Below are 23,398 nucleotides of genomic sequence, written 5' to 3'. Positions count from 1 at the left end.
GATCAGAAGCAGTTCCTCCAGTTACCCCACAACAGCATTACACGCCATATCCACACATATCTGTCAAGAACTGAACCAGAACAAGCCTTGCAACCGAACAGTTATAGTGGCTCTTAACCTATCGCAGCCTTTCAATACCGTCAACCACAGTTGGATGAATCCGGTGTTGACTGCTTAACAAGTGTTCTCAATCTATCGTAAGCCAACCTAATTGTAGCCTGGAAAGTTGCCATGGTGGTCCACTATATAAGCCTGTAGCAAAGATTCTAGAGGCACTAATCCTCCCCTTGATGAGAAGCAGTTTCTTCAGTTAACCCACAGCAGCATTACACTCCATATCCACACATATCAGTCAAGAACTGAACCAGAACAAGCCTTGCGACCGAACAGTTATGGTGGCTCTTGACCTATGGCAGCCCTTCGATACCATCAAACACAGTTGGATGAATCCGGGGTTGACTGCTTAACAATCTTCCTCAATATATCGTAAGCCAACCTAATTGTACCAGAAACCTGGAAAGCACTGAACCAGAACACATCTTGCGACCGAACTTTTATGGTGGCTCTGGACCTTTCGAAGGCCTTCGATGCCGTTAACCCTGCCAAGCTGTAAGCATGTATATAGATCTTTTTCACTGATTCCGAACACTAATTACCCCAATATATTGAATGTAACCTTCGACAGCATGTTTAAGTCGTCCGCGCAAGCCACCGCTATTTGCGACAAGATCAGAAGTAGGAACAAGATTCTCAGGTCTGTGCCCGGGGTGCTGGCAAAGAAATCTTGTTGTTCTCTTATAAAGCAATAGGTCGGTCTGCCATAAGAATATTCAAGCCTACCACAATGCCGCCCTGAGGACTGCAACAGAGTGCCTCCTCATGACACTAATTGACCATCTACATAAGAAGACGAAGAAGATTTTACCGGTATATCAACACAATAAGATGTTGTCGATGCAGTATCTGTATAGGTGTTGTCGCCGTAAGCGTCCTTGCCACGATCTAGCGATCATTGTTCCACCACACAGGCACATCGGAAGAGCTCTTCATGATCTGGAGAAAGAGGCTCGAAGGTTAAAGCTCGAACTTCTAGATCAAAGAGCCTATCAGTAAGGCTCCAATAGCATTTATACTGATGCAGTTTCGCAGGCAGTACAACGGTAGTGTTAAGGCCAATCCATTGCAGCAGAAGAGTGGTTTTGGCACAGACAAAATTCGGATGACGGTGCCGCCTCAATTCAATTTTGGGCCCGAATCGATGGCACGATACCCAATGTATGCCCAATATGTGGATTGAGACCACATGACACGCTGCACGGTGCTCTTGAACCACATTTAAATGGAAGGTGCTTACACCTGGTAAGTTTTTGCGGATTCTGAAATTACAATGTTCATAGATGAGAAAAAATCAAAAAACAAATTGACATTTATAAAGGGTTTTTAGGTATTCACGATTTTGCTTGGAACCCGCAAGTCCTATCGAAATGTGACTAAAGATAATATTGTAGCTATGAAAATTCTCTACAAGAATGACTCTCATGACATCTTCTTAGTTTTTACCGTTATTGAGATATAGGAGTTCAAATTAGGACAATGGGTTAACTGTATCGCCTCCTTATAAAACAACGTCATGACTGCAATTTCCCAACTTAAACTTCAAAAAATCTCAAAAAAGATGCAACCTAGGAAAAAATACAAAAGCCAATCTTGTAGAGAATTTTCACAGCTACAAGGTATTCTTTAGTTCCATTTCGAAAGGATTTGCAGTTTTCAAGCCAAATCCTGAAGTCCTAAGAAAAAAATCTGAAAGTTTGATCTGTACCTCTATTTATCTCAAAACCGGTACAACCTAGGAAAATATCAATCAGCCAATCTTGTACAGAATTTTCACTGCTACAACATTTAGTCCCATTTCGATAGGACTTGCGATTTCTAAGCAAAATCGTGAAGACATAAAAATACCTAAAAATGTGAACTTTGATCGGGATTTATTAGAAATCCATCCAGCGATTTTTTCTTGTTTTTTTTTATTTTTCTCATTTATAAACATTGCTGTTTCAGAATCCGCAAAAACTCCACTGGTGTGAGCGGTTTTCATCTAAAGTTAGTTAAGGTGCACTGTGCATAACATTGTAATATAAGGAGGAGGAGGTACGTCAATCCATTGTCCTAATTGGAACTTCTATATCTCAAAAACGGTAAAAACTAAGAAGATATCATAAAACTCAATCTTGTAGAGAATTTTTATGGCAACAATACATTCTTTAGTCCCATTTCCATAGGACTTTCGGTTTCCAAGCAAAATCGTGAATACCTTAAAAACCCCTAAAAAAGTCAACTTGAATCGAGATTTATTTAAAAAGCGGAACGGCAATTTTTTGTGTTTCGATTTTTCTTATCTATGAACATTGTAGTTTCAGAATCCGCAAACACTTCCCAGGTGTAAGCAATTTCCATTTAAATTTCGTTCAAGAGCACCGTGGCTGCATTTGTTTAGCTTCCTAGCTAACCCTATCCACCTGTATGTTTTAACCTGGATACAGAAAAACCAGAACCAGATAACTGAATAAAATATACGAACGAACATATTTGCGTTGCTACAACCACAACACCCAAATTCAGCATCATGTGTTGGATTGCGTTCTTTTCATTGTCATGGACGAACAGCTCCAAGGGTCGACTAAATCACCAATCACCAAATCGAGTTCTCAATGGTAAAACTGTGGCTACAGAGACGACATGAAGTTTATCTTCACTGAAAGGCCTGAGATCCATTTTGTAAAGTTTATGCAGATCCCAAACATCCGAACAATGTAACTCTCGGTTCCTTGATCTTTTTGAGTTTATTCTGTTGCCTGAAGACCGGAATCTAATCCGTTCATTAATATCTTACTCATGGACGGGTTCAGCAGTCAATTTAGCTCTAATGCTTGAAGATCCAGTGAAAAACAGATGCATTTCCAATCAGCATTGCCCATGGCGACCAGTGCTGCGAGCGGGCGATCAAAGTTATGTAAGACCTATAAAACTCTTGCGGCAAGAAGGACAACCCCTCACTGAGATTTATCCTTTCCAATGAAAACATGAATATCCTCACGAATCGAGAAGTAAAAAAAAATTGTCCCTGGAAGATGGAATTCGATCTCCAAATTTGCTTTAGAAATCTCAGCCCTATTCTGCTCCTAGCATCGAGTCATCTGCATAAAATGTTTCGAACAAGGCAACTACATACGTATAAGGGGTCCGGTCTAATATAAGATGACTTTCTCCTAGTATGCCATTGCAGAAAATAATAAAAATACCATTACCATTAAATATTGAAAATACTAATTACAGTTCCAGGCGTATGACTAACGGCATTACTACCAAGCGTATGACTAGCGGCGTTACTTATACGTCGAATGTTGCAAAATTTTCTGGTCATTACCAAAACCAAAATTGAGAGGATTTAATATGTATTGTTGGTGGGTTGGTTGGCTTCAAGGAGGAATTTCCTATTCACTATTCTTTTTGAAAATTTGATTTTTCGTTAAAAACATTATTTTCATGGTTGGTTGTTAAATAGAGTGCCTCCCAATATCCTTCTTTTTTATTTTTCTCTTTCTTTCAAAACAATCTGGAAACTTCTCATATCTTACATAGAAAATATGTACATTTTTGTTTTTATTTTTCCTCGTGTCATAAAAAATTTCTATAATAGAGATTTTTGTGAAATGTTGACAGGATACTGATGAAACTCAACTGCCACGACAGTGTGAACATAATCATTACTTGGCCAATCTGTTTCTATGCACTTTTTCAATGCACTGCACTTGAGACAAGCAAACAAAAGAAGAAGAAGAAAAAGGAGAAGTAAGACTCTAACAAACGATGGACAAGAAGAACATTTTTCAAATACTTGTTTCGGAAGAAATACGTGCTGTTTGCTATAAAGTTATAAATGATCAATTTAAAAGATGTTATGGCACAAGTAAATCATAAACAAGGGATTGTGCAAAAAAAAATGGCAAGGAAAAAATTTTTCATGGCAAAACAATATTTAATATATTTTCTTGCAATATTTTTAAATTCAAGTTCATGCTTTTGCCTAATTTAAAACATGATCTAATAAATAACATTAATACCCTCCAAACAGTGTTTATTTTATTTTAATAATTTACCGTTGTAGCTTTATCACCAAAACACAACTCCCAATTGTTTTTCCTGAGAAATTGATAAACACGGCTCGTGTGTTAACAAATATTTTTCTTGTGCGATAAACAAAGGTTCATAGACCTAAGCTTTTAATAAAAATAACATCATCACCACCAAAAACTGTTTGTGGGCTCCCACTTCTTGGAAACGACGATTTTATCTGGGTTTGTTTTGTTCAAAGGAAAAATGGCACGTGTCAAACCATGGAAGCCAACCAACAAGTTTTGTCTTGGTTTTCTTTATTTTGACTCTTTTCGTTGTTTTGTTTACAGGTCTTTAAATAATCAATTTGAAATTATTGCAAACACACAAAGAAAGTTTAATACATTGAAGGTGTAATCAAATTAATTTGAATGGGAATTTTGAGGCAAAAGGTGGTTAAAATTTCATTTAATTTAATAAAGAAAACAAAATCTTAAGAGAACAAATAAAATATACAATGTTTGGGTGCGTATAAGTATTGACGTACATCATACGCTAAGGGTTACTTGCAAATTAAAAGTGATTCCTTGGAAGTAGGCAAGATTTTTTATCTCTATATTTATGGAAAATAATTAAGCAAAGTTATGTCGAAAGGAAAGGTGAAGGATCGCCACATGACCTAAAGGACATACCCTTTAAAAGGAAATATCCTTAAGATTTTTGTTGAAAAGTATCGTCTATAGTTGTATCAATTTAACTACATATATTGAACGAACTAGTTCAGTATATAGTATACTGGACGCCGGTCGTCCGTATGAACAAGCTGCGTATACATGATATCACACGTTAGTTTTTATGAAGTTACTCACACGTTTCTTAACTAGGACAATGAACTAGGTCGCTCAATTGCCCAACTTTAGTTTCGTTGTCTTCTCCTCATACCAGGTAACCAAAAAATCCTATTTTTTGTAAATGTCTCCTTGAATACAGTTGTCTTGCAGGAATGAATTCTAGTTTATTAATCTCTGCTTTAAAGAAATAGATGAAAGATACCAAGGAACGACCCTGACCGGAGTTAGAATACCAAGGCTCAGGACTTACCTTGGTACCTTTTTCATCTCAAGTGGACACTGACCTTGCCGTGGTGACACCTTACAAATCTGCCTTAAGCACCAGTTAAAGGTATTTAGCTAACATGTGCCACGCGCTCTTTCATAAGAACTGTAACAACATAGGTTGGGCGTTGAGTTAGTTACCCACCCCTTCTAAAATAACATCGTACTATGAAAAAAAAACAAAGAAAAAGAACAACAAACCCCACCTGGTTGTCACCAGACCAAACAACAAGCAATAAAATTTATCACGATGTGATAGTTGGAAGGCATTCATCGAGCGTGTTGGATGTAGGATCGTTCCGAGGAGCAAACTTAGACTCACGCCACTACCTTGTAGCAGCAAAGGTACGTAACCGACTACACGTAGAAAATAAAACACGAACAGACACAACACGGAAGTTGGACATCTGTAAGCTGCAAAATCCATACTTGGATACCAGAGACCTCCCTCAAAGGACCGATGATATGACAAGGACAAATTGGAAAAAAGTGGAAAAATTGAGAGTGAGAGAAAAAGAGCCTGAAGGAAGTCCGAAATTTTTTTCCAAATCATCAAATTGATGGATTTGGTACCAGTAAATTCTCTTTTAGAGATGAGCAAGGTAATCCGGTTGCAGATAGTGATCTCAAGCTATTGCCAAGACGAATAATTTAGCACAGGCCCGATCCCAGAAGATGGTACTTGGTGCGCTTTAACTATTTTTAAGCGAATAGCGCTTACATCAGAAAAGTTTTTGCGGATTCTGAAACTAAAATATTCATAGATGAAAAAAATAAAATAAAATCGCCAGAGGTTTTTAAATAAATCGCGTTCAAAGGTCACAATTTTAGGGGGGGTTTCAGGATTTTGCTTGCAAACCGGAAGCCCTATCGATAAAATAGTAGATTTCATGAGTCGGAAGAACCTATCTCGCTTGAGCCTGTCTCTAATAACCCGTACATGGAATGTATGGGGGTAGCAGTCAGGTGTGGAACTGCCGAGATAGAGTTGCTGAGCGTATACATCCGCCGAGAGATAGCTGTATCTCAGATTACCTGCCTAACATTACCACGCTTTTGGAAGGTCATAATCGTCTGGTCCTGGGGGACTTTAATGCGCATCATGAGATGTGGCATTGGGCCCTCGGAAACGACCAGAGGGGTACAGCGCTGGCTGAGAAGATTGACAGCTCTAAGCTCGGTCAATGAGGACGCCCCTACCAGAATTAGAGGAGAGTGTCACAGCTCGCCAGACATAACCATCGTGTCACCTGGTCTGACAAATGACGTTACCTGGCAACCCGTCATTTTCCTTGGATCAGACCATCTCCCCATAATTGTCTCCATTAGCAGACCACCCGATTTCATTACCTCTGAACGCCGCACATTCATCAATCATAAGAAAGCTGATTGGCCGGGTTTCAGAGAGTTCAGAGTCCCAGCAGAGGCGACGGGATTAGCAAATGAGCGTGATGAGCTTCGGACCAACCTAAATGACCCCAGAGTCAGGGAGCTGACACTGGAAGTTAAGAGGCCGGTCAGCGAGCACAATCGGAACAAGTGGTTGATTCATCTGAAGAGTTGCAACATTGGAGCCGGTATAGGTGAATTTTGGGCAACGGTCACTCTCGAACCCTGGAAGAAGGGAAGATAAGACTTCTTTCACGTTTGGCGACGTTACGTTGACTGACCCCAAGAGGTGCGCAGCTATCTGCGACAAACTGAAAAGTAGGAACAAGGTCCTCAAGTCCCTAGCCGGCAGCACATTTCGGGTGCAGATAAAGAAACCTTGTTGACCAGCTATCTGCGACAAACTGAAAAGTAGGAACAAGGTCCTCAAGTCCCTAGCCGGCAGCACATTTCGGGTGCAGATAAAGAAACCTTGTTGACCACATATAACGCGATAGGTCGGTCTGTGGTAAGCTATGCGGCGCCAGTCTAGTCCCCGAGATTATGTGATACGAACTGGAAAAAGATTCAAACTTGCCAGAATGCCGCCCTGAGAACAGCAAAAGGGTGCCTCTTCAAATCTTCAGTGGACCATCTACATGAGGAGGCAAAGATTCTTCCGGTAAAGCAACACAATGAGATGCTTTCGTTGCAGTACCTGCTTGGATGTTACCGTGTGAGCCATCTCAATCACCATCTTGTGGGTAGGCCCGACACATACAGGCAGATCAGGAAGGATATCCATGCTTTAGAGGGAGAGGTCCAATGATACAGGAAAGAACCCCTAGATCAACAAGCGTATGAAGCAGGTTTAAATAGTATTTACACGGATGCAGTTGCCAAGGCCTTAAGCAGTTATAGTTTGAATAAAGTCCTCGAAATACATCCCCCATCTATTGTAGCTGAGGAGGTCAGCTGCCACGACAAACTAGAGTAGTTTTGGCTCAACTACGCTCGGGATATTGCAGTCGCCTAAATTCTTATTGGGCGGAAATCGACCGCGCCGTGCCAGACATCTGCCCAGTATGTGGCATGGGCCCGCACGACACAAAACACCTTTTCAACTGCCCAGCACACCCTACTCATCTAACTCCAGTGGATCTGTGGTTACATCCCATCGAAGCAGCCAGTTTCCTGGAACTGGAGATAGACCCAAAGCCAGAGTGAACAAAAGAACGAACACACAAACATAATAACAAACACTGTTACAACAACAACAACCAAAGCGGCTTATGACCCGACAGATATTTACCTAGCGATTATAAAACAGCATTCGATAGTCCCATGCGGCCAAAAAGTATTCCAAACCATGATTGCATTTGGTATCAACGCAAAGCTCATTCGACTTCGTAAGATGAAATATATCAAAGACCGATCCTCTGTTAAAATAGGAATGTACCTTTAAACTGGGTCTGGCAGGAATCGGCAACAAGACCAAATTGATGGTATCTACGAACAAAGAGTCAACAGAACTCGGACGAAATGTGGAAGTTGGTTTCTATACTTTTGAGGAAGGTTCCAGTGCTAACGTATCGTTCCGAAGGTTCCATGCGTATGTAGATTTGGTGTGTTTGAGAAGAAAATTCATCGAAAGATCTACCTGCCAATATGCGTTGACCATGAATGTAGAGGTCTTATGAAACGCGAGCAATATGGTCTATACAACGACAGCTGTATAGTTAAACATATCGGGGTGCAACGATTGCGTTAACTTGGCCATTGAAACCGGTAAAAGGCGTATATTTAAATAAGAGACGCATGGCGATGCACGCAGAACTAGAAATAAAAATCTTTGAACTTCGTCGCGTATGAGTAACGACGTTACTTATACGTTTCCAGCACAAAGAAATTAGATTAGATTTTCTAGGCCACGAGGGACGAGTAATCGTCACATGCCCTGGTGGGCATACACTTAAGCCAGAAGTAGGCCTATTGTGTGCTCTACACTAGGTTTGTGTGTTTACCAACCAAGCTGTTTAAAATCGGAGGCGAAACACTGATAACCACCAGCTAGTTAGCACCACCTGGCAGGAAGAACGCGTACGCGACGATTGGAACCTGAGCATCTTGTGTGCAGACCAAAAGAAAGGAGATAAGACTATGTGATCTAATTGTAGGACCATAAGTTTACTCCCTATCAGGGATATTGTGTGAAGGACTAAGGCCTATGGTCAACGAAATAATTGGGCCATACCAAAGCGGCTTATGACCAGGCAGATATTTACCTATAATTGTTCCACAAACATCCCATAAGGGACAAGGGAGACTTCTCTCATACCAATGAGTGCACCCCGATTCATATTAGCTCAATGATATGGGACCTACAGTTTATCGCCGATTCCGAAAAGCGTGTCTAAGACATCACTTTTGTAGAGAAGTTTTACATGGCTGAAATACTCAGGAAATGTCGCCAACATTACTGAGGGGTATTTTGCCACCGTTGAAAAGTGTTTTGATGTTGCCTGGCCGGGGAATCGAACCCAAGACCTTATGTGTGCAAGGCGGGTGTGCATACCATTACACCACGGTGGCACCCAGATATTTACCTAGCGATTATAAAACAGCATTCGACAGTCCCATGCGGCCAAAAAGTATTCCAAACCATGATTGCATTTGGTATCAACGCAAGGTTCATTCGGCTTGGTAAGATGGCATATATCAAGCACGGATCCTCAATGAAAATAGAAATGTAGCTTTAAAGTGGGTCTGGCAGGAATCGGCAACAAGACTAAGTTGATGGTATCTACGAACAAAGAGTCCACAGAACTAGGACGAAATGTGGATATTGGTTTCTATACTTTTGAGGAACGTTCCAGTGCTAACGTATCGTTCCGAAGGTTCCATGCGTATGTAGATTTGTTGTGTTTGAGAAGAAAATTCATCGAAATATCTACCTGCCAATATGCGTTGACGATAAATGTCGAGGTCTTATGAACCGCGAGCAATATCGTCTATACAACGACAGCGGTATAGTTAAACATATCGAGGTACAACGATTGCGTTAACTAGGCCATTTCATTAGAATGAGCGATGTTGAAACCGATAAAAGGCCGTGGGCTAGATTCTTGTTCTATGAAAATTTGAAATGAAAAATAATTTCTTCATAACTTTTTATACCCTCAGCCTTTAGGCTAGAAAGGGTATATACACTTTCATACGGGCAAAATGTGCCTCATCGAAATAATGGTTTTAGACCCCAAGTATGTTTGGACGAAATGTGTTTCAGACAATTTGGAGTCGATTTAGCAATGTCCGTCCGTCTGTCTGTCCGTCTGCCTGTCTGGCTGGCTGGTGCGCACGATAACTCTCGAACGGATGAACCGATTTGGTCCAAAAGTTGGCTATCGCAATATTTGGTCCAAACTTAGTTTAAGTTCGAAGATGGGTTATATCGGTCCACTCCTTCAGGTACCTTCCTCACAAAAGTTCCAAAATGTTCGGAAAATTTGTGGGCACGATAACTCTTGAAGGGTCCATACTTTGCACATCGTGAAATTTCTACCAGACTTAGATGAGGTACCCCCCACACAAAATTTCGGATAAGTTCAGCTTAGGACGTGCTCTCGAATCGCTTTGATTTTTGTTGCAGCAACTTGTATTCACTTCCTCTCATACGACAGTACAAGTTTCATCAGGGGCAAGTCCATACTTCCTGAGAAAATGGCCGGAAAGGTGCAAAAAGCCCCTATGACACCTTGTGTAGTGGTTGGAGCGCAAGATAACTCTCGAACGGATCTGTCGATTCGGTCCAAAATTTGGCCTTCGTAATATTTTATCAAAACACAGTTGAAGTTCGAAGATGGGCTATATCGGTCCACTCCTTCAGGTACCTCCCCCACAAAACTTCAAAAATGTTCGGAAAAATTTTGCGCACGATAACTCTTGAAGGGAGTGACCGATGTAATCCATACTTTGCACATCCTAATATATCTACCATATATAGATCAGGTTCGAATATGGACTATATTTGTCTACTCCTTCTGGTACCTCTCACACAAAATTTCGGATAAGTTCACTTTAAGACCTGCTTTCGAATCACTTTGATTTTTGTTGAATCGATTTGCATTCGCTACCTCCATTACGACGGTAAAAGTTTTTTCAGGGGCATGTCCATATTTCTTGGGAAAACAGCCCGAAAGGTGTAAAAACCCCCTATTTCGCACATATGTGGCGGTCGGAGAGCACGATAACTCTCGAACTGTTCAACCGATTTGGTCCAACATTTTCGGTCCGATTTCGTCCAACATTTCCGGTTCACAACTTTCGGTACTTCTCGCCAGTATTTAAAAAATGTCACTAATGCTAGGACGTTATCACTTGAATGGGGCAACCATTTTGGTCCAAGCGTTGGATCTCCTAATATTTTATCAAATTTTAGTTTAACTTCTAAAACGGCCCATATCGGTCCTGCCCAAGGATACCTGCCCTACAAAAGTTCAAAATTTGTGTCTTAGTGCAGTTAATTCCTAATCAACATTTCTGTCGGGAAGTTCAAATGTCCAAAAAGGGCCACAAAATTCTGAAGAGACCTTAAATACATTCGATCTGTCCGCAGGTGAAAGTTTCACTTCACATTGGCTGAGGGTATATATCTGTCGGCAAAGCCGACTGATACTTTTTACTTGTTTATAAAATCATTCACGAAAATCATTAGGTTAGGTTAGGTTGAAAAGTGGGACGGACGAGTAATCGCCACATGCCCTGAAGTAGGCCTATTGTGTGCTCTAGACTATGTTTGTTTGAAGAAGGCGATTCTACCGTATGTTATTAAAGGAATTCTGTGCCTCTAACAAAACCCCTTAATTGTTTCAGGTCGTTTACAATTATCTGATTGTCGTGTTTCCCTAAAAACTGGAATCTGATGTTTGCGAAAGCGGCGCATTGGCAGAGCAAATTCTCCAGTGTTTCGTCATCTTCATCACATGCCCTGCATATGGTGTTGTCTGCACAATTAATTTTTTGCTTGTAAACTCAGGTGACCTGTAAGGACATCTGTAAGTCTAATCAACTCTGCCTTACCTAGCAGTAATAGGTTTTTAGTGTTTTCCTCATTTGGGTCTCCCCATAGGATTTTTGTGGTTTTCCCTATTTCCTTTCTATCCCACAGAGATAAGTGGGAATTTTTATCTCTAAATATAAGTACAATTTAAAATTAAATTATTATTATTATTATTATTACTATTATTATTATTATTATTATTATTATTATTATTATTATTATTATTATTATTATTATTATTATTATTATTATTATTATTATATACACTTTCATACGGGCAAAATGTGCCTCATCGAAATAATGGTTTTAGACCCCAAGTATGTTTGGACGAAATGTGTTTCAGACAATTTGGAGTCGATTGAGCAATGTCCGTCCGTCTGTCTGTCTGGCTGGCTGGAGCGCACGATAACTCTCGAATGGATGAACCGATTCGGTTCAAATTTTGGCTTTCGTAATATTTTGCCCAAACTTAGTTTAAGTTCGAAGATGAGCTATATCGGTCCACTCCTTCCGGTACCTCCCCCACAAAAGTTCGAAAATGTTCGGAAAATTTGTGGGCACGATAACTCTTGAAGGGAGTAACCGATTTGGTCCATACTTTGCCCATCGTGGAGCGTGTACCAGGCTTAGATCAGGTTTTAATATGGACTCAATCGGTCCACTCCGTCGGTTACCTCCCACACACAAATTTGGAAAAGTTCAGTTTAGGACCATCTCTCGAATCGCTTTGATTTTTGTTTTAGCAACTTGTATTCACTGCCCTCCATACGAAGGTACAAGTTTCATTAGGGGCAAGTCCATACTTCCTGAGAAAATAGCCTGAAAGTTGCAAAAACCCCTATGACACCGTGTGAGGTGGTTGGAGCGCCAGATAACTCTAGAACGGATCTGCCGATACGGTCCAAAATTTGGCCTTAGTAATATTTTGTCCAAACATAGTTTAAGTTTTAAGATAAGCCATATCGGTCCACTCCTTCAGGTACCTCCCCCACAAAACTTCAAAAATGTTCGGAAAATTTGTTCATACGGTAACTCTTGAAGGGAGTGGCAGAATTGGTCCATACTTTACACATCCTAATATATCTACTAGATATAGATCAGGTTCAAATATGGACTATATTTGTCCACTTCATCCGGTACCTCCCCCACAAAATTTCGGATAAGCTCACTTTAAGACCTGCTATCGAATCACTTTGATTTTTGTTGAAGCAACTTGCATTCGCTGCCTCAATTACGATATTAAACTTTTTTTCAGGGGTAAGTCCATACTTCTTGAGCAAACATCCCGAAGGGTGTAAAAACCCTATGGCACCATATGTAGTGGCTGAAGAACCACTTCCATAATGGTCAATGTAGATCCATTCCTTTTAGTATCTCCTCCGCAAAACTTTTGATCAAATTCCCAAAATTTTTAAAAACCCCTAAATACATACGTTTTTTTGGAAAAAATTGTTTCAATATGTATATACAGGCTGAGGGTATATCTCCGTCGGCAAAGCCGACTGATACTTTTTTACTTGTTATTATTATTATTAAATTATTTAAATTTCAAGTCCCCATTTGAAAACTTTAACAAATCAAATTAAATGATTTTAAGATATCCTTTTTAAACAGATTTTTGTTCCTAGTTTTTCTATTCCTCCAACTAATTTCAAGCCTTTACAATCTGTGGCTTACCACATAATTAACATTCTGATGAGTTGGCAGTAAACACCTTTTTTGGTTGTTTGGTTGGTTGAATGAATGACTGCCATTTTTTCTTGCTCTTTGATCTATGTACGTATTTCCAATTCTTTCTTTTTTCTGTTGCTTACAACCAATTTCCAACTGTCTATTATGATTTGCCAAAGTGAAAGTGAATTGAATTAGAAACTTCCTCAATGGCAAATGTTAATTTCAATTTCAACAATCAGTATGGATTTGTTGGCATTTTTTAGGGATATAACCAGAGACAGCCTAAATCAAATTAGAACGAAACGCATTTGAAAACCAATACAAGAAGCGCGACAAAATAAATATAATTTGAAATGACAGGCAATAAAGAAAACATCAAAGCAACAAAAACCGGTTCAATTTGCATAGCAATTCACTATTGGTATTGGTTGATTCTGGTATTGTTCTGCTTATAAGGCTAACAGAAATTTCATTCGATTACAAAAAAAAGAAAACCTTCCAACAAGGCATGGTCTAACAAATGATAAGGGTTTGCTCTTCAATATTTGTTAGAGCAAAAAACCTAAAAAAGGAAAAAAAAGAAAGGCCCAACATTGACACGAAACAATATAGTTTCCATATTGATTGGTTTGACTTTTTAACAAAGAAGGGCTTTGTATTGCTTTTTCTGTTTTACTTACCATCTGGGCCACACAAAAACAATGCCGGAAATTGTGAAACGGCACCTCATTGTAGTGTTTGTACACCTCATACAGCCATTCTCGCAATGTGTCCACGGGTATATTGAATTTCTCAATAAATCCCAACTCTATGAACATGGTCTGCATCAAATGAATGATATCGGCATCGCTCCACTCGTATGAATCGAAGGCCGGCAAACGCAAAGCGTTGCGCACCTCTTCAGAGAAGGTGGTATCGCATATTTCCAGGAAACGTTTTTTCACCTCTTGATGTTTGGGCAAGCTACTTTTGCGGCATTGAGGACCCATGGGACGCTTGGAAAGACCTGAAAAGGAAGAGCAAGAAAAGGGAAAAATTAGATTTCCTTTATTTTGAGAAAATATCCTTTTTTAGAAGAGGCTTACTAATTTCTTGGCCATAGAAAAATTCAAACTAAACAAAAAAAGATAATCATGAAAAAATTGCAAAACAGAAATTCACTTATGCTAATATCCTGGCTGGACAGGATATTATTGCTAAAGATACTGCTATACCACTGCTGCTACTGCTGTTGTTGTTAATTTTGTGTTGTGGTGTTAGTGCACACAACAGGAAATATGGAGGCCAATTGGAAACGGAAATTAAATTTAAATGCAACCCAGCTACAAACACTAGTTATGGATATTTTGCAATGCTGCTGTTCGTTATGCTGTTGTTGTTGTGATTGTTGTGTGCTCCTCTGACAGGACATGATGTTTACCGTTTGCTGGCAGGTCATGTTTTTTTTTTTTTTTTGAAACAGCTCAAAAAAAACATCAAATTCAATTTGCCACCAAAAGGCGAAATCACCACTAAACACAAAGGCTAACACTGATTGAATTTCTCTTTCAATGCCTTTAGACCGAAAACGTTGGCAATGTCTGGCTTCTGGGCTCCCTCCTTTCCTCCCAACCAAGCAAAAAACAACACACAAAATAATTAAATCAATGAAGGCATTGCTTAACAATAAAGCAGCCGTAATGGCAAATGGCAGCAAAATTGAAATGTGCTTGGCGTCGTACATCAAGGAGGCAACGAGGAGTAGAAGCAAAAAAAAAAATAAACACTACCAACTAGGCAGCCATCCAAGCAACCAACCAGTCAGCCATTCATCCTTGCCAAGGCGGCATGGTAATTAGAAGAATCCATCCTCACAACGCCATTATAATATTCCATTCCATTTTCCATGATTTTCTTTCTTAACTACATCATTAGATGGAGGGTATATTGAGGCTATCATTACGTTGGATACTCATCTACCGCTACTGCAAGTTGGGGAACGAATAAAAGTACTTTTTCTAAACAAAAAATTTCTTCCGAGCAATATTTTTCTTTAAAAGGCGATTAATATAATGACATATGTGCTTCAGAGAGTATAACTAACAACGTTACTCATACGTCCCCGGCATTTCAAAGAAACCTGTAAAGTAGCACTTGAGAATATGTTTTATATTCTTAATGTGTCTATGGAACCTGAGGATAGATTTTCTTCTATGAAAAAATGTCTTCATAGGCTAAGAGAAGAATTCATTACAGGCCTAAAATTATCGTCATCACTTGAAATCACATTTTGAGGTAAAAAATAACCTCTACAGAAGATGCATGAAAACCCGAGGTCTTGATATCTATGAAAAATCATATCTAAATAAAAACCAAGTGATATTTCTCTATGGGAAAAACATTAACTAAACTGTGGCTGGATTCTTGTTCTATTTTCATTTGACAGTTTTTTCCTTTATAAAATTTTCCATTTCACATTTTCATAGAAAGAGAATTGAGCCCCTGAATATGGTACACCCGAGAGTATAATTAACAACGTCACTTATACGCCCTCATTACAAAGAGAAGAAAATTTTAATTTTCTTTTTAAAGAATGTTCATAGATTTTTTCGCCAAAAATTGCGGCTTCACCGTAATTTTTACCGTATAATTTTTCCCTGTATAAAAAATTGTTCAAAGCCTTATGTAATGTTTTCAGGTCTATACCCATTTGTGCTAAAACGAATTACACCTTGAAACTGAGGATACAGAAAACAACTCTTTAGAAGCCGAGGTCACTGCGTTTGATAGAAGTTAATTTCATCGGAATTTGTGAACTTAAATAAATCTAAAATGTGCCGCGCGTTTACCCATACGAACGATAAAAACTTGGGTTTGGGCGTCGGGTTGGTAACCCTCCCCTAGAAAAAACAGCCTACTATGAAAAAACAAAAGAAAAGAAAAACGAACCCCTCTAAAGTTGACGAACCCCGCAAACGTTTTAATGACCATGATCTGCGAATCTGCACCTGGAATGTTCGTACTCTTTATAGAGAAGGAGCAGCCTTCGCATTGGCAGACGTACTTGAAAAGTACAAGGCCGATATTACTGCCATACAGGAAGTACGATGGATTGGGAAAGGCGTCACAACCACACCTAAAGGTGACGCACTGTGTTATAGCTGCCATGACATAAAGCATGAGTTAGGTTGCGGATTTGTAGTTAGTCGGAGACTAAAACATCTGTTATCAAGCTTCACCCCAGCGAATGAAAGACTTGCTGCAATTCGAATAAAAGCTAAATTCTTCAACATCAGCTTTATTTGCGCTCATGCTACCACTGAAGAAAAGGACGAACAGACCAAAGATATATTTTACGAGCGCTTAGAATAAACATATGCCCGTTGCCCTGCTCATGACATTAAAATCATTCTAGGCGAGTTTAGTGCCAAAATTGGAAAGGAGAATATCTGTGGCCCAACAGTCGGGAAATTCAGTCTCCACAGTGAAACATCTGACAATGGTCGAGGCTGATAGACTTTGCAGCTGCAAAAAACATGGTAGTTAGCAGTACCAGATTTAATCATCTCGATATTCATAAGGGCACCTGGCTGTCTCCAGATCAGAAAACAAGAAACCCAATTGATCATGTTGTGATAGATGGAAGACATTCATCGAGCGTGTTGGATGTACGATCGTTCCAAGGCGCAAACATTGATTCGGACCACTACCTTGTTGCAGCAAAGGTACGTAAACGTTGCAAATAAACCACGAACAGACACAACGCGGAAGTTGGACATCGATAGGCTGCAAACACAACAGATAGCCACAGCATTTTCCACTAAACTAGCCCAATTGCTTAACGCGAGCACTCCTTGTCCCGATAACATAACAACACAATGACAAAATATTGCCGACTCCATGCAAACAGCCGCAAAATCCATATTTGGATTCCAGAGACTTCCACAAAGGAATTCATGGTATGACCAGGAGTGTCGTGCTGCTACCGAAGAGAAAAATGCGGCATATAGGGCTAGTTCTGTTCAGTAGCAACGCGTAGCGCACGAGAGAGATATCGGGAGAAAAGGAGAGAAGAGAAACGTCTTTTCCGCAAGAAAAAGAGAGAAATGGAAAAGCGGGAGTGGGAAAAAATCGAGATGTACAGGAGCCAGAATGAAGTCCGAAAATTCTACCAAAGAGTGAAACATCAAACAGATGGCTTTGGTACAGGCACATCCTCCTGTAGAGACCAGCAAGGTAATCTGGTAATAGATACAGATAGCGTGCTCAGGATATTGAAGGAGCATTTCTCCAATCTGCTGGTATCCAATAGTAGCGAAAACGATGATACCACAGATCCAATCCCAGAAGATGGTGTAGAATGTATACCGTCCGGGCAAGATGAGGTAAAAACAGCAATCAACCGGCTGAAGAATAATAAAGCAGCAGGAGCCGATGGCTTACCAGCCGAGCTGTTTAAAACTGGAGGCGACGCGCTGATAAGGTGTATGTATCAGCTAGTTAGCACCATCTGGCAGGAAGAACGCGTACCCGACGATTGGAACCTGAGCATCCTATGTCCCGTCCACAAGAAAGGAAATAAGACTGTATGCTCCAACTATAGGGGCATAAGTCTTCTCCCTATTGCCTATAAGATAGTGTCAGGGATATTGTGCGAACGACTAAAACCAATGGTCAAGGAAATAATTGGACCATACCAATGTGGCTTTAGACCTGGCAAGTCCACCATTGACCAGATATTTACCCTGCGGCAAATCCTAGAGAAGACCCAAGAGATGCAGATCGACACATATCACCTTTTTGTCGATTATAAAGCAGCATTCGACAGTCCCCTCCGATCAAAGGTATTCCATGCCATGTCTGAATTTGGTATCCCCGCAAAGCTCATCCGGCTTTGTAAGATGACTTTAACTGATACTAGGTCCTCAGTTAAAATTGGAAAGAACCTCTCCGAAGAATTTTGTACCAAAAGAGGTTTCAGACAAGGAGACAGCCTCTCGCGTGACCTATTCAACATTTTGCTGGAAAAGGTAATACGAGATGCAAACGTCAAAAGAAATGGCACAATTTACACCAATAGCCACATGTTACTTGCTTATGCTGATGACATAGACATCATGGGACGATCAGTAATGGAAGTAACTGATACTTTTAGGAAGGTCGAAGCAGAATCTGCGAAAGTGGGTCTGGCGGTAAACGGCGAAAAGACCAAGTTGATGGTGTCGGCGCGCAAAGCGTCCATAGAGCTCGGACAAACTGAGGAAGTTGTTAACCATAATTTTGAGGTAGTTAAAGACTTCGTTTACCTCGGCACTGCCGTAAACACAACAAACAACATCAGTTGTGAAATAAGAAGAAGAATTGTATTGACCAACAGATGCTGCTATGTTTTATGTAAGCAATTTAAAAACAAAGCCACATCTCGTCAAACAAAAATAGCTCTGAAGCATGGGTACTTGCGCAAGCAGATAAGGCAGAGCTTGGTGTGTTTGAGGAGAACATTCTTCGAAAGATCTACGGGCCGATTTGTGTTGACGGTAAATATCGACGTCGTATGAACAACGAGCTATATCAGCTATACAAAGACATGAATATAGTTAAATGTATCGAGATGCAAGGATTGCGTTGGCTAGGCCATATCATAAGAATGAGCGATGATGAACCCGCTGAAAAGGCGTATGAATACATGCCACATGTCGGTGCACGCAGAATCGGCAGGCCAAAGAGTAGATGGCGCAAACAAGTGGATGAAGAGATGACAAGGCGCGGTATTCCAAAAAGCGAAGCGAAAAACAGAGAGAAAGATCTCCAATCTTTTCTTAGTTTGGTCTATGGAACAAATGTTCTGTAATGGGCCAGCTAAGTAAGTAAGTAAATAAATAAATTGCCTCAGAGTGTATGATTAACGAGGTTAGTTATACGCTCTCATTACAAAGCAAGGCACAAACTTGAACCTGAGGATAGATTTTGTTTCTTTCTAAAAAATGTTTTTAGTAGCATAGCAGTGGTTTTTTCGACAAAAATTATGGCTTGACTACGTTAAGATTTTTTCGGTATCAAAAAATTCTTCACAGCCTTAACTAATGTCCCTAGGGTCAGGGTATACATTTTTCAAACTGAGGATACAGAAAACAACTCTTCAAAATGTTTGATAGAAAATAATTTCTTCGCGATCTGATCTATGACTAACGACGTTACGTTTACGAAATTAACTGGTCACAGTGCCTCATGGAGTATGACTAACGACGTTACTTATACGGCCCCCATTACAAATAAACAACAAACCAGAAACTAAGCAGAGATTTTTGTTTCTAAAAAAGGAACTATTTTATTCAACAGACTGTACTTCGTCACTAACTGAGGATCTTTTTTCCTATAGCAACAGGTCCTTCACCGCCTGAACAAATATTTGCTACCGAAGTACACCTTGAAGTTTAGAAAATACTTATATATATTAAATATTTTTCTTTATATTATTTAAATTGGCTACAGTACCCCAGAGAGTATGACTAACGACGTTAATTATACGACTTAATTACGAAGATGGCCACAAACGAGAACCTGAGGAGAAATGCTGGACTCTAAAAAATTTTCTGAGAAAAACAGAGAATCTTTTTTTTCGACAAAAATATTCCTTCAATACCTTGGGATTTTTTTTCTATAGCGAAATTTTGAGGAGAAATTTTTGGCTGTTAAAAATTTTGTGAAAAACAGAGGATATATTTTGTTTGTACAGAATCTATTCCCTCTGTATCTTCGCATTTATACCTATAGGAATAATTTCTTTACTGCTTAAAAAGTGTCATCATGGAGGCTTAGAACAGAGCAAACAATTCTTCATATTTTTTTTTTGGTAAAAACATGTATTTAGAACTGAAATGACTATAGTACTTCCGAGAGTATGATTAACGACGTTACTTATACGACCTCAATACAAGGCAGCCTATAACAAGACAGAAATTAAAAATGTTCTTAGAACCAATTTGTATAAATATAAATTTGATGCCGCAGCATTCAAAAGACAGCCGCAGCTCGTCTGTAAAAAATAAGAAAAGACCCGCGAGCCTTAACACAAAGAGTGGTTTTAAGTCACTGATTTATTTCAATAATATTTTGATTAACTGTATGAATACAAAATATTTCTTAGGCTACTCTTTCATTACAATTCTTATCACTAAACTCTATTTTCTAAAAAATACAAACATTTTATAATTAAAGAATTTTCCCGCAATGCATGTGCCATAAAATCTTAAGTGCATAGCGCATACACAAACAACTAGCGATACTAGCTACCACTGCATGTGGGATCTTCAACTCTTATCTTAAAACACTTCCATTATCAAATCAATGGAAAATGTGAAAATCTGTTCAAAATATTTTGAACACAATTGAAATAATTTTGTTAAGCAAAAATGAGCCTTTCAAACCTGAGCAGAATTCATTTTAATAACAAAGAGTTTCTAATATTGTGAAGAAGCCCGGGTCGTTATTTTTACTGGAGGAAATATATTCAGAACCTGATGATTATATTTTATTTTCCTGTAATCTAAGGGTAAAATTTATTTGTTAAAAAATATTCTAAGATATACTCGTAACTTTCTTCTACAAAATTCCAGAAACAATTTAGCACCACTGCGTATAAATAACGTCAATACTTATACGCGGCAAAGAAACAGAGGGCCTATTTTTCTGACAAAAAATATTCCTTCAATATTTTTATACCCTCCACCATATGGAGGGTATAATTAAATTTGTCATTCCGTTTGTAACACATCGAAATATTCGTCGGAGACCCTATAAAGTATATATATATACTATTGATCAGCATAAATTCTGTCTGTTGAAATCAAAATACAGCTCGCAATTTTAAAGATAGATAGATGATATAGCCCCCATAGAACGGTACCTCCCGATATTTTTAAGGTTTTAGCTTCATTATCCTACCAAAATGGCTGAAATTTGGTACGCAGTCTTCTTTAGAGGTATACAATTTATCGGTCCACACCTTTATATAGCCCCCATATAAGGTACCTCCCGATTTTCGGTATTTTGAAGGTTGTGTCTTCAATATTCCACCAAAATCGCTGAAATTTGGTATTTAGTCTTCAATGTGATATAAAACTGTTCGCCAGAAATATGTCTGTACAGGTCCACGCTTTCATATTGCCCCATTTCTGACTAAAATTCGTCGGTATAGGTCCACGTTTCGATATAGCCCCCATAGAACGGTACCTCCGGATTTTCGTAATACTGAAGATTGTGACGTCAATATCCAACCGAAATGGCTGAAATTCGTTATTTCGTCTTCCAAGAGTTATAAAATTTGGTATTTAGTCTTCTTTGAGCCTAAAAACTTTTCGTCAGAAATTTGTCGGTATAGATCGACGTTTTGAAATAGCCCCCATAGAATGGTGCCTCACATTGTTTTACCGAAATTGCTGAAATTTACCATTAAGTCTTCTTCATACACGAAAGGAAACTAATTATTCCATTTTACTTCAATACAACTTGTGGTGGAGGGTATAACAAGTTCGGAACGAGCAATCACCTCTTTATATTTTTTTTATTTTTGGTAAAAAATGTGTTTACAAAAATTAAAAATTTGAAAATTTTGCCTATTGGGGAAAGGACCACTTTAATATTAATTAAAATTAAATTCTCTTTAGGGTCGAGTTTAATGATCGATTTTGTTTGCAAGTGAAAAAGGAAAGCCGAAAATTCGAACCCGCTAGAGAAAATATCTTCAGAATCTGATGATTATATGTTATTTTCCTGTAATATAAGGATACAATTTATTTATTAAAAAAAATATATTTTTAAAATAAAAAATACATTTATAAGAAAATATTCTTTCTGCTCAAAATACAAGAAACAACCGAGCACAAGTGCGTATAAGTAACGCCAATAATTATACGCCCCAAGGCCTTATTAAATATATAAATAATATCTACTGAAAGCATACAAGAAACACATTTTCAGAAGACCATGTAATTATTTTCGCTAGGGAAAATATCTCAGAACCTAATGATAATGTTTTCTGTTCTTAGAATCGAAACATAAGCTTTATTTATGAAAAAATATACCAAACATACTCATTTCGCATAATTGCGTATAAGTAACATCAATAGTTATATGCCTCAAAGCCATACTAAATAAAGAGATTTCGTTTAAATAATTGTGGAAAGTTTAAAACACTTTGTATTTCATTTAGTCCACTATATTCAAGGACTTTTCTTCTTTTGAAAAAATTATTCTTACTTTTTTTAGTTTTGAGTATTTATAAATACTACCGCATAAAAGCATAACTGAAAAACAACTTTAGAAGCCCAGGTAATTATTTTCACCAAGGAAAATGTATTTAGAATCTGATGATAATGGTTTTTATCCTTAGAATCGAAGATAAAAAGCATTTATTAATAAAAAAATCCCTAGGTGTACAATTCGACTACATAATTTCAGTATACATTTATCATAACTGCGTATAAGTAACGTCACTACTTATACGCATAAGAGCCTTACCAAACAAATTGTTGAAAGTTCAAAAAATATATATCTTATTTTTGAAACTGTGAGTCCTTAGAATTTCTGGCAAATAAATACCAGCAAAGGGTATTTAAAATTCCTGTTGATCGAACTTATTGTCGCCTTGTTGTTTGCTTCTTTCTTTGCCTTTTGTTCTGCTTCAGGTGCTTGCACTCATGGTTTTATTCTGGGAAATTTCCAAGTATGTACCATGAAATACACTTGAATTTAATATGGAAACACAAAAGGGGAGGGGGAGAAAAGCAGAGAAAATAGAAGGAGAGTTCGAAGAGGGAAGGATGTTTAAAATACTCATACAAACAACTAAGCAAAACTATTTTTTTAAACATGTTATAGTTTTCATAAAGAGGAGGGGAATGAAAAGTGTTGTTACAGCCCTTGCTGCATATAATTTTTATTTCTCATTCCCGCAGTTGATTACAGCTGTTACAGTTAAAATGTTGATGATGCAAGTCATTACCTTAAAACCAAGATTAAACAAAGGAAGAAAAAAAAAAAGAACTAACAAGAAATCGCGTTACAAACTAGTTTTTATAGCCTAAGA

At 38.6% G+C, this 23,398-nt stretch overlaps 1 protein-coding gene across 8 annotated transcripts in view; it reads right to left on the bottom strand.

The window, feature by feature from the left end:
- Pde9 (phosphodiesterase 9) overlaps window positions 1-23,398 on the bottom strand; it is a 404,593-nt gene that overhangs the window by 51,315 nt on the left and 329,880 nt on the right. For all 8 annotated transcript variants that reach the window (XM_073977852.1, XM_073977851.1, XM_073977854.1 and 5 more), the window contains one exon: window positions 14,013-14,338. In XM_073977852.1, the coding sequence (XP_073833953.1) occupies window positions 14,013-14,338 (326 nt within the window). The remainder of the gene's footprint in view (window positions 1-14,012; window positions 14,339-23,398) is intronic.

The sequence above is a fragment of the Musca autumnalis genome, unplaced genomic scaffold, assembly GCF_047663935.1.
Source record: "Musca autumnalis isolate F117 unplaced genomic scaffold, ASM4766393v1 scaffold_3, whole genome shotgun sequence".
NCBI classification, from domain to species: Eukaryota; Metazoa; Arthropoda; class Insecta; order Diptera; family Muscidae; genus Musca; species Musca autumnalis.
This window is presented reverse-complemented; position numbering and strand designations above follow the sequence as displayed.